Below are 13,175 nucleotides of genomic sequence, written 5' to 3' on the forward strand. Positions count from 1 at the left end.
ACATCAAAGCACTCCTCAGATCTCCAATTCCTTTCAGCTTTGTTGACTACAACACACTTCTCTCTCAGGCTAGGTGCAGACCAGATCTACAGCTTTCCTTACCAAGTATCCCATGACCCCTCCATCACCAGCATCTTGGAGTCTCCAACACCATCTAGGCTTTACCTTCACAGCTTCACACAGTGACCTCTCTGGGCCTCCATGCACACACACCCTTGGCATGGATGCAGCCTCAACAGTTTTCCTCAGCTTGGAAGGAAGATTCCACAACCCCTTCCTTGTATCCTTGATGCTAAATCCAGAACAATGTGGCCAAAGCTGCCAAGTTTCTCTGCCTACTACAGCTGGCACTTGACTCCTTCTTACCAATACATTTTCAGCTTTCTATCAAAGTTTCCATTGAAAATTCAGCAGGATCTAATGGATTTTCCTTTATAAATGACTTATTTTTTTCTCTTGAAGCTTTCAATACACTTTGTTATGTATGTTTAGTGTTTTGACTATGATATGCTGTGGAGATGTTCATTTCTGGTCTTGTCTGTTTGGTGCTCTGTGTGCTTCTTATATATGTCTGGTTGTGTCTTTCCTTAGTTTGAGGAAGTTGTTTTCTGTGACCTTGTTGAAGATCCAGCCTATGCCTTTGATAGATCTCCCTTACCAACAACCCCTGTAATTCAAAGGTTTGGTCTTCTCATGGTGTGCTATATTTCCTGTATGTTTTTCTTTCCAGTGTGCTTAAAGTTTTCCATATCCCTGGTTTATTTTGTCTAACTCCTGCTTTTCTTCAAACTGTGATATTCTGTCTTCTGCTTGATTCATTTCACTCGCAAGGTTTTCCTTTGAGTTGTCTAGTTGGGCCATTGGGTCTTTCAGTGGCATCTTCATTTCTATGCTTCTATTGATGGATACTGTCCCTAAGTCCTGTCTTCATCATGGCCTTCAGCTTTATGCTTGTGTTTTCTTGGGCATCATTCAGGCATTTAGTCCAAGCTCTCTCTCTTTAATTTCATTGAGCTGTTTCTGTGTGTCTTCTTTGAACTTGAATTTTTTGTTAAAATTCATGAATGTTCTTTTAAATTCTGTGTCATGGGCCTCATCCAGGTAATTGTCATCAGCAGATATTTCTGCAGGACTGATGGATTTGGGGAGTAAATACTGTCTTTATCTTTCTTCTTGTCTGTATTTTTGCAATGAGATCTGGACATAGGTGCTTCTTTTGTTCTGTGTCTGATTTAGAGAGAGTAGATTGAGGCAGAATACAGGATATGTATGTCAGGTTGGACCTAGAAGTTGGATATGACTGGGTAAAATAAAGTCTGATGGATGCATGGAACTGGGATGGTGTACAGAATGTATATCTTGGTCCAAGTCTAGAGAGTGAGATATAGATCTTGCTAATTCTAGAAGTTGAATTTGGCATTGGAGGGGCCTGTGAGTTGAGGGTAGGGATGAAGTGTCCTGGTGGAAGCCTGGAAATTGATAGAGACACTTGCAGGGTGACTAGAGTATGCTGGGGCACTGCATGTGAAGCCTAGTCTAGATCTTGAGGTAGAGAAAGGTTCTTGGAGGAAAGGTCCATACAGGCTCCCCTAGCTAATACCTATGGAAGAACATGCAGGATCTGCCAGGAGCCATTTTTAATCTACATGGAAAAATAAATTCTACATCTTTCCAGGAAGGCCTTCAAAAATCAGGCTACCATTTTGTTTTTATTATTTGTCTGTCTCAGCTGCTTGGGTAGAAGGTTTGATATCCAGTCTTTCCTGTTCCTTCCCTGCTCCGAGTAAGCTGGTCCACCTGTCCTCAGAGGGAGGGATGCCATCGAATCCCAAGTTTCCATAAAGAGGTGTAATAAAGGCATGAATATTAATCATTTTACATCTGTTAAAAGATGTGAAAACAGCTTAAGTGCCTTCAGTTAACCTTCTCTAGCTACCTTATAATGCTCCCCCTCCCCCCCCAAAAAAAAACCTCAAATGGAATCTTTTTTTTTTTTTTTTTTTTGGTTTTTTTCGAGACAGGGTTTCTCTGTATAGCTCTGGCTGTCCTGGAACTCACTTTGTAGACCAGGCTGGCCTCGAACTCAGAAATCCACCTGCCTCTGCCTCCCGAGTGCTGGGATTAAAGGCGTGCGCCACCACGCCCGGCTCTGGAATCATTTTATAACCAGAGAGAAACTAAAGGTCAATTTCTTATTTCTTTGTTGAACTGAGATGCAAATTTGCCTGATAAAGTATTAGCAAGTTACATTTATCTGATCCTCCGGCCTGTTTTCTTTATAACAGTTCAGAATACAAGACTAACTACCCACCAGTAGTGTCAGACTCTGCATTTGTCATGATTCAGTTCTCCAGGACTACTCTCACTTCAGACTACTATCATAAGTCCTAGCTGTAAGCTGCTCCAGTTTCTGTTCAAAAATTACAAATAGTAAACCAAGTAACAAGGTACATTAAAGCAGATGGAGGGTCTCAGAAAGACTATCGGAAGAGGTTCCCACCTTCACAGTCCACATGTAACAACTCAGGTGGTGTCTGAACCTAGTCATATAATTTTTAGGGAGGCTTCAATACATAGGTATAGTCAATTAAATGATATCTGTTGGTAACTGGACTTCAACACCTACTACTGTATGTTTCCTGCAGATAACAGACCATTTCCAAAAGTTGCCACCCTGTAATGTAAGCTTGGTGTCCTAATAACCAGCTGCCACTCTAAAGCTATGTAAGGGCTTGCCTCATTAGATTTATTCTATTTATTTCATTATTCGTGTGTGTGTCCATATGTCTGAGCTGTGTGTCTGTCGTGTGTGTGTGTGTGTGTGTGTGTGTGTGTGTGTGTGTATAAGCGTGCACCAGTGTAGAACGGGAGAGGTTGTCAGATCTCCAGGAGCTGAAGTTCACGTTTTAGTATATTTAAGAATATTAGATATAATATATTATAATGTCTTATAGTTCACAGACTGAACCTGGGACCTCAAGCATAATAAACATGCACATAGCTGCTATCTGTGTCCTCTAGGGCATTTATTAAATGTTTTTCTAATACAAATCATGGAAGTTTTGTTCATATAAATAAAAATAAATTAAAATCTCCCATAGTCTTACCACTCAGAGTTGATCAGTGTTTCCATTTGGTACATAAAAGAATTACAAATAAGAGTTTGGATTAATCTAAAATACCAAAATTATTTTTTTAAATCTATTCAGTTCTTCTCAAATTGAAATATACATGTGTTTGTATAATCATCTGCCTTTTGTGGCATGCAATAGAGAACAATCATACAAAAGCAAAATTATCTGTTGTTTTGATGTTAATAATTACAAATTATATATTGATCTCTTATAGTCTGCCAAGCATTAAACATTAGTCTGATTTAGATGTGAAGTAACTCTAATACTTGCATACTTTTCACTGCACTGATGTGAAAACCTTTCTTACATAAGATGTAACTTCTATTAAAATGTACTATATTCTATATAACTATACTTTATACATGCCTACTCTTATGTGCTTATGGACTATCATTTTTTAGCCCATAATTGACATTTTATTTTATATGTCAAAATATAAGTGCATGCACTACAAAAATAGCAGGTGAAAAAGTTCTAAGAAGAGAACAGGCCAGCAGCCTCACATTCTGAGAGGATGTGTTAGTGACCTGCATCCTCTCAGGACTCTGTAAGTGTCAACCAAAGATATGAAAATAAATAAGAGAGAAGGAAGGAAGAAATCATGCATAATCAAGAACTTTTAAAAAATATAATCCAAGCAGAAAACTTCACCCCTTTTCCACACATGTGAAACCAAGTAGGCACTGGAGGTGAGGACAGAAGGTGTCATTTTCCACACAGTGGACTTTGAAATACAGCTGTAAAGGGACATAAAAGTGAAAAGGCGCCTCTGGGCAGGAGATGGGAGAAGATGGGGGAGGAAGGGTTGTTGTTTGAAAATGTCATAATAAAACCTAATACTTGGCATGCTAATTTCCTTTAAAAGAAAAAAGAACTGAAAGAGGAATCATAGCCCTGCTTGCAAAGCCACAGCATTAAACAGCATTGCTCTTCTGTTGTGTGTTATAAGTTGACAGACAGTCTGTTGTTTTCAATTGTTTCTGAGTGATGGTGAAATGTAACTGTCTGTGGGTCGCGCAGTGGGACTGGATGAGGGAAACTCTTGAGTAGTTCAGAGGAATCAGTACTGTTGCATTTGCTTTTCTTTCAGCCAAGTTTTAGTCAGTCATCTACATGTTTTGTCCTATGCTTGATAAAGGGTTTAAAAGGTGAGTCTATACCTTCCTGGTTTAATCTCATTTTAATACATTTCCATTAGTATGATAATCCCCTTAAAAGACACATAATTAACTTAACTCAGCATGTTTTGAGGCTTTTTCCAAGAACATAATATTGAATCTTAAATTTGGGTAAGTTTTATATTCTTTTATTAATTTTTAAAGATACCATATAAAGTAATGGGTTTTCTTGTGGCGTTTTTATACAAATCTTGTTCTTATTGTTTTCTTAACTTACCTTTGCCAGCCTCATGTGTCCCCCTCTTAATTAATGGTCCACTTCCTTTCCCTAATAACCCCATTAAGGGGTGGCAGCAAGAGACTTGGCCCAAGCAGTATAGTTATATGAAAGTAAGCCATGTTGGTTCCTAAGAAAGACATTAAAGAGATTACCTTGGAGTTTGATACACCCAAGCCTTATGTTGTTGCTTGGATCAACCTTTGGAACCACTGACCCACAGAAACTCAGAAACTCCCTCAATTGATAATCGGAGCTGCGTCTCTCCTGCAGGGTGAATAATAGTGAACTTTTGGAGTAGAAAGTAGACAGATAGAGGTCGTCTCACTGTATAGGCCGCACTGTGCTGTTTGCCTCCTCCTGTCCAAAACCATTTGAGAGACACTCCACAGCTAGAACAGTGGCCACCCCAGAATGAACAAAATTAAGAGTTTTGGGAAAGGAAGGTGGGTGGATCCGGCCAGCCCACAGACTAAAAAGTATGATGTCATAAATTCAACTCTCAAATAAGTAATAATTCACCAGTACATTCTTCCATTTTATTGGTTGCTAGGTTTTTGTTCATGAACCTTTTATCATGACTTGTAATTTTTAACCTTTTTTTAATTTATTCTTTTAGATTTCTTATAAACAAGCTATTTGAGTCTTAGTTACTTTAAACCAATCTTTTATATTTCATACCAATATTGATTTGGTTAAAATCTACCATCTTACTTTTTTCCTTAATGTTTTTTCCTACTGTGATTTTAATTTAAATATTGTTTTCATGATTTAATTTAGTACTTTTTGTTTCCCTACTATAAATATTACTTTAGTGCATGTCTAAGATATTTTTAGAACACCTTTAAATTTTGTCTTCAACAATACATTTTAATGATAGTTCTAGAACTTTATGTCTGGCCTCTTCCAGCTTTGTACAATTTCATCATACATTTTTCATCTGCTGACATTATTGACATTGTACTTGAGGTTTTTTTAATTAATCCTTCTTAAAGAGATGTGATATGCATAGACATTTCATATTTGCCTGCACACTTGACCTTGTATGAGCTCATGTTCTTCACTGCCTTGTATAGATCTAGATAGTTACCTGGTACTGTCTTTAGTCTGCCTGATGGACTCCCTTTAATATTTCTTAGATGTTCTTTAGTATTCATTAGGATGCCATAAATACTGACATGACTATATAAATATTTATAAAACTCTTGGTGAAGGACACTAGACACAATTTTTTTAAAGATAAGAAGAAGTGCTAGCAAAATGTCCAAATCACAACAGTAAATAATCCCAAAAATTGAGAAATGGAATTATGTGAACTTACAAAGCTGCTTTGCAACAAGGAAAATATTCTCCAGAGTGAAAAAACAGCCTGTTGGATAGAAAAAAATCTTTCCCAATTACTCATCACACAGGGATTCATATCTAAAATATATAAAGTACAGCAAAAACTAGCCCTCCAAATTCATAATTATCCAATCAGTAAATAGGCTGATGGCTGGAGAGATGGCTACTGTTAGCTACTCTTTCATAGTAGTTCCAGCACCCACCCCAGGTGGCTCGTAACTCTAACTCCAGTTCCAGCAGATCTGATGTATTCTCCTAGCCTCTGATCTAGTAAAGTGTGGGTAGAGATGTTCCTCTAAGATCCATGACCTCACTATAGTGGCTCTGGGTAGTTGGATGTTAAAATGAATGACAGATCACTGGTATAATGGAGTTGCCATTGAAAGTCAGGAGAATGAGAGATAAACACAATACAATGTCTATAGACGGAGTTTTCAATGAGTGTCCAAACTCTGTCTTCCATCAAATTATATGCATTTTCTCTACAAGTATTCTATATTGCATAAAGGAGGGGGCCATTAGAATATGTTTAACAGAACCCAAGTAGGTTTGGTAGTTTTGTGTTGTGGAAATACAGATACTTGCACATCCAGGTATACTACTGTCTTATTCTCAATGTACTTTCATGCTTATAGATGCCTAGAAGTCTTAGAAAGATGCACACCAATGTATTTATGGTAGTTATCTGTGAAATTTGTTAACTTCTTAAATGTTTCTATTGCCTGAATTTTACAATAATTCCATAATCATTTAGAAATAAAACGTTTTAAAAATGATACATTATATTTAGTTGCCAAAAATACAGAGAAACTGAATCAAGACCAATGATTCAGAAGCAATTTTTTTTCCTATGCTGGCTCTATCCATATGAAACTTAAAGTAAGAATAGTGTTTTAAATTGTGTAAATTCACTGAAGATTTCTGTTGTAAACTACCAGTTTACACTGGAAATTGTGAACAGCGTGATTTACAGAACTTTGTGAAATCAAGAGACTCCAATTCAAATTCACATATTCATTGATCATTAATACACATTGTATGGGACTTAAAAAGATGACAGCAAAGATCTGTTCATTCTGTAAAGAGCACTGATCAGACCAAAGAAACGTGTCTGTCTTGGTGAAAGAGTGACTTTATTGGGGTTACGTAGAAGGTAGGCGAGTGGGTGACTAACTGCAGCAAGTTCTACTTCAGCATCAAATAGCCCACCCACAATGGGGAAGGAGTCACATTAGCTGCATCACTGGGAGCCTCATGCAGACAGCTCTGCTGATTGTAGGGCCCCTCTCCCTGGCAGGTTTCCCTTTTTATAGCCTTCAAGATCTTTCTGACCTATGTAAGTAGCATTCACTTACCGAGTCTTATAGGTCTCCAAGAAAGAATGATTCAATTCTGAGAGGATAGCTACACACCTAAAGTGTTACTTCAATAACTTAAAGCACAAGGCAGAGGGGATAACAGTGGAAATGGGGGAAGGATGGACATAGAAACTCAACATTAAAGGGGACAGAGTGTTTCTCCTCTCAACCCAATAATCCCAGAATTTTACATATACTGGCTGGAAGATACAGCACAGCTGATGCTTCATAGCACAATTTTAACTGAATACCTCTTGTCTGTCACACAGCAATCAGCAAGCCTTTTTACTGGAGAACGTCCCATGCAATAATGCCAGCTGCGAAGAAGTGCATCGGATGTTTAAAGTCTACTGGGACCTAGCAGGCCTAAATCTAATCAAAGACGCCATAGTTGCCACCTTTTTTGATATTTATGAAGATGTAAGTCCAGAGCCATCCTGTATTTGAGTTTAACTGTGATGTTAAACTCTCGTCTCACTGTAGCTTCATGTTTTTCTTACCAGAAAGTGGAATGAGAATGAAAGTAGATGAATTCATTAACAAAAACCTCTTAGTGTTAAATATGGGCATAGTCTGGCTAATAATAGTACTAGGTATCTCTATAGTTGAATATGAAAATGTTATCTGTTTTTGTGCTTATTTGGAATAAACTGCCACAGAATTGTGTTTTAAGAGCAGCAAATTTACATGCTGACCATAAGCAGAGCCAACAGGCACCTGCACAGAATGGCAAAAGAGTGGGTTCACTTATACTTGTGAACTGGAACAAGGCATCTATCTCTGCTGTCCATTTCTATGGCTCCATCACCGGTTGCCGGATAATGTGGTGGAAGGCTCTGCTGGTACCTGGCATCCACCTCAATAGAGAAAACTTTAGAATAAAGAAGAGACTGCTGAAGTGTATAAAGTTAGTTTATCCACATCTATCCTTGCAGGGTGGTTTACTGTGGACGTAACTCCTGTCAGGATGTTTATGTCTTCAGTAGCCTTCTCATTTTGTAGTTCTCTTTGAGTTTAAGAGGCTTGTACTCAATGATGACTTATCAATATCTGCATTTCCTTCTGCTCTTCCTACTGCCAAATCTCATTTCCTTTCATTTTTCATTAACAGTTTTCAACCATAAAAGTAATTGGTAGAAATATTACAAGGAAAAAAATCAACAAAATTGTCTACAAATCAATTTTTAATTTCTCTACATCAAAAAATATAACAAATGAAATTTTAAATTATTTTTAAATATGGGAAATAGAATGCTTCAAATAAGTGAAGTCCTTCATATCCTTAATGTGAAACTCTTCATAGAAACTGCTGTACCAGTTTCTGTGACTAATAGAAAAATAGAATATAGTCAGTATATAGGAAAAATATGTTGGTAGTATTTATAAATGAAAATCGAGTAGAATCATGAATGTAAAAGAATGTCAGCTTTAAGTGAATATATGGTTTTTCTTCAATAAAATGAACTGAATTTCTGCTTTATAAAAGGGAGAAAAAAGGGTAGGGCCAGTACTGCAAAGGCCTCCAACAGTAACTTGGCTGTATTTGCAGAGGGTCTGAAAGTTCCTGCACAGAGCAGTAAGCTGTCTCAGCCTGTAAAAATGTGCTGCAAAGGCCTGGAAACCTGAGTTGGAGCCCCAAATCTTCCCTACTGTGGGAAGAACCAGTTCCTGAACGTTGTCCTTGACTTCACATTACACCCCCACCCCAACCCACACAAAGTAATGAGTCTAAAAATGAAAGGCTAGGTGTGTTGTTGCACACCTTTAATCCCAGTACTCTTGCAGCAGTGGATCAGTCTGAGGCTAACCTGGTCTATACACTTGGCTAGCCAGTTTCAGGCCAATGAAGGCTACATAATTAGCCCTTATCTCAAAAAAAAAAAAAAAAAAAAAGTCACAGTTCATGGACATACAACCAGAAAGGAATATACCAAAATGCTAACAATTATTTCCCAGGACTATTTTCTTTTTGATTACTGTTTAAGTTGTATGCACACATTTTCAATAAGCTTATTTCAAACAACTTACTAAGGCTTGTACTTACATAGTAAACAGGTGATAGTCAACTCTCTTCAAGTGGCAAGCTAGCTGAGAAAATTAACTCAGAAGGATGGAGGGTTTCAGCCCACAGTCACTGGATCTGTTGCTTTTGGCCTGTGTAGCACAGTACATCATGGCAGGAGCACATGGAGGAGGCAGTCCACAATTAGAAAGAGACAGGAAGATGCTAAAGTCATGATACTTCTTCAGGGACATCAGGGACATACCATGAGTGGGCCCTACCTCCAAAAGTCCTACCAGCTCCCACATGCTGCCAACCAGGTCTTTAATGTGTAAGCCTTTGGGGTAACAATTATTCACACTACAGCACAAGTCACATGGTGCTCTTTTTCCCTCACCGAGTAGTTTTACAATATTTGCTTTTTCAGGGAATCCTGGACATTATAGTCCTCAGTAAAGGATACACCAAGAATGATGCTGCCATCCATACACTCAAAAATAACTTTGAAGCAGATGCTTATTTTGTTAAAGTCATTGGTGAGTATTTTAGACGTCAGCGTACATCATTTTCCCTTCCTCCTCTCCTCTCTCTCTCTGTACTCATTTCATGGTGTAAGTGCACACTCCTGTGTAACGCATTCACAGCCCTGCAGATCAGGAAATAAACTTAGGCAGCACATCATGCTGGCTGTGACAGGCCCCGTTCAAACACCAGCTGTCCCAACAGTGACACCCTTTCCCTCTGGCTTAGTATTCTGCCCAGGATATCGGTTGAATTTGTCACATTTCTCCAGACTTCCTCAACCTAAAACACTTTTTCAGTTGTTTTCTATTTTTGACTTCATTGGCTTTAAAGAATTTTATATTGTTAGATAATCCTATTTCCTCACTATCTAACTTGGGTCACCCATTTTTGGCAAACTTCCACAGTGAGGAGTTGCAGAACAGAGGCTCTCCACTTGCAGGCCCTGAGACGGGAGACCCACGGAGCACACTACTCACCCGCTCACAGAAATGAACACTTTGGATCTTTGTGTGTGTGTGTGTGTGTGTGTGTGTGTGTGTGTGTGTGTGTGTGTGTGTTTCCTGCATGGAAGTATGTGTGCCACATGAATGCCTTGTGCAATCAGAAATCAGAAGAGGGCTGGATTGCCTTGAAAGACTGTTGTGAGCCACCATGTTGATATTGGGAACACACCTGGTCCTTTTGAAGGACAGGTGCTTATAACCACTGAGCTGTCTCTCCAGCCCTAAGATGACCAGTTTCTTGTTGTTCTTTTCTTTTTTCCTTTTCTCTTCCTTAAGTGTATTGGTATTTTGCCTGCACCCATGTCTGTGTGAAGGTGTCAGGTCCCCTGTAATTAAAGTTTCAGTCAGTGTGAGCTGCCATGTGGGTGCTGGGAATTGAACCTGAGGCATCTGAAAGAGTGTATAAAATCCAGGCAGGCTCTGGGTGCTTGGTATACCTGTTAGTAGTGGTTTGTCCTCTCTTCCAGGTTCCTTATGGACAAAGTAAGAAAATGGGAGGCAGGCTTCACATGCATACACATTTAGTCACATGTATGATAAAGTGATGGATCCTGCCACTACTTCCATTGCCCACACAACACAAGACTTCCCCATTTTTTCTTGTCTCTCCATGTGCATCTTCTGTAGCAATGAGAATTTGGGCTCTCATTTCCGTGTTGTTTCTTTACGGCAACCAGTTGCCTGCAGGTGCCTGTCCCACGGGCAGCTGTGCTCATAAAGGCCTTGTGTATTTTATTGTGTGTATGCCTGCATTCTCTGGAAAGACTTCAAATACTGCTGCTTTTAATTTGATTTCTACATGGTTGTTTTTAGTACATGGAAATAAATATTGTACTGCAGCCTCATGGACTTACTGATTCTTGGAAGGTGTTTTTTTAAAATAGTTGTTTGGGGGAAATTTTCTTTACAGACAACCATTCACAAGGAGGAACAATTTTTTTTCTTTTTCTTTCTCTTATGCCCATGCCTTTTATGTCTTTATTATGGTGTTTACAGAGAGAAAGAATGGGCATCTTTGCCTCCTTTCCATTGTGAGTATTGTGTTCTCACCAGTGGCTATAGGAGCTGTACGAGGCCCTCTCCTGGTGTCATATTTAAAAAGTCCACCACTCTCATCCTTATTTACTGATAATTTTGTCAGTTACTGTTGAAAGATAGCTATTTTGTTTTTACTACTTATAATTGATCTCTGACCTCCACATATACACCATGTCACAAATGGATCCATAACCACACACATAAATATACACAGATTTTAAATTTTTTATTAATTTTAAAGATATATAGGTATATAGTAAACAGGAATTTAATTTGCTCAGAAATTGAACTGGTTCATATTGGAGATCATGAGTCAGTAGATGCATTAATAGACTTGGGAGCTGCGGGGGGTAGGGGGGGAGATAGATCTTATTTTTAATTTAAGCTCAACAGTAATAATAGGCTGTTCTTTATCTTTCCACAGTTCTTAGTGGTCTATGTTCTAATGACTGTCCTCGTAAGATAACAGTAAGTAAATGTAATTCTTCATCGCAAATACTTTTGTGAAAAAAATTTTAAGGGGCCTCGAGGTGGCTCAGTGGTTAAGAGCATTTACTGCTCTTGCAGAAGACCCATGTTTGGTTCTCAGCACCCATACAGAAGTTAGCAACCATCTGTATTCCATTTCTAGGGATCTAATCCCCTCTTGTGGATTGCTCAGGAACTGTATACACATGGTGCACATACATACATTCAGGCAAACACTCATACACATAAAATTGATACGCTTATTAGCATTCTCTTCAGGATAAATAAATATACACAAAATAGTCAAGATAGGTTACAAAATCGTTAGTAGTGTTTGGTAAGCATTGAATTACTGTCTTACTCAAGGAAATTGCTAGAATTTGGTACCTCTCCATAAAAAGTCATTACTATACAACTAAGAATGTAGCTTAATTAGTAGATGGCTTTCTAACTAGCACAGGCCTTGAGTTTGGTCTTCACTACATAAAACCAGGCCTAGTGCTACATGTCTATAATCCTAGTACACAGTAGGTAAAGCCAGGTGGCTCAGAGTTCAAGATCATCTTCAGATGGATAGCAAGTGTGGGGCCAGCCTCTGATAAGGAAGACTGTACTTTAAAACAAGCCAAAATAGAAAACACACTTTTGTATGAGGATCACTACGTTTATGACATAGTCCATTGCTTCACGCTTAGTTTTTTTGATTAGATGAGTACAGTAGAGCACAGCCCTAAAGAACAGTGTTGCTCATCTTTGCATAAGTGATAGAGAGACCAGAATCAAGCACATTCATGTGTGTGCAGAGAGGGAAGGCATATATGGAAGTCTGAGCACAACCTCCAGAGTTTGTCTTCACCTTCCCATCTGGTTTGAGAGTTGGTCTCTTGTGTGTGCCACTCTGACACATACTCCAGGCTACCTGGCCCACATGCTTCTAGGGATTCTCCTGGCTCTGCCTCCCAACTTGCCAAAGGAGTACTGGAATTATAGATAGATAGATAGATAGATAGATAGATAGATAGATAGATAGATAGATAGATAGATAGATAGATAGGTAGGTAGGTAGGTAGGTAGATAGATAGATAGATAGATAGATAGATAGATAGATAGATAGATAGATAGATAGATAGATAATAGACAGATGAGAGAGAGAGAGAGAGAAATGATAGATATACAGATAGACAGACAGTCACTGCATCCAGCTATTACAGGAGTCTGACTCAAGTCTTAAGGTTTGAAAGGCTTAGCAATCTCCCCAGCCTCAAAAACAGCATTAGTCACCATTTTTCTATTTAAAAGAAAAAAAACCTAAGCCTCAGAGAGGTTGAATGTCCCCAAGTCTTGGGGTCAGTGAGAAATTTCCACACAAAACTAGATGTTTTGATTACAGTCACAAATCCTTTTAATC

The 13,175-nt window shown here is 38.5% G+C and overlaps 1 protein-coding gene across 1 annotated transcript in view; it reads left to right on the top strand.

The window, feature by feature from the left end:
• The window catches only part of Itfg1 (integrin alpha FG-GAP repeat containing 1), a 129,324-nt gene that overhangs the window by 98,527 nt on the left and 17,622 nt on the right, over positions 1–13,175 (top strand). Inside the window, exons 11-13 of the mRNA XM_021170171.3 lie at positions 7,501–7,651; positions 9,661–9,769; positions 11,724–11,767. Coding sequence (XP_021025830.1) covers positions 7,501–7,651; positions 9,661–9,769; positions 11,724–11,767 — 304 coding nt within the window. The remainder of the gene's footprint in view (positions 1–7,500; positions 7,652–9,660; positions 9,770–11,723; positions 11,768–13,175) is intronic.

The sequence above is a fragment of the Mus caroli genome, unplaced genomic scaffold (assembly GCF_978045245.1).
Source record: "Mus caroli unplaced genomic scaffold, Mus_caroli_1 scaffold_10, whole genome shotgun sequence".
Taxonomy (NCBI): Eukaryota; Metazoa; Chordata; class Mammalia; order Rodentia; family Muridae; genus Mus; species Mus caroli.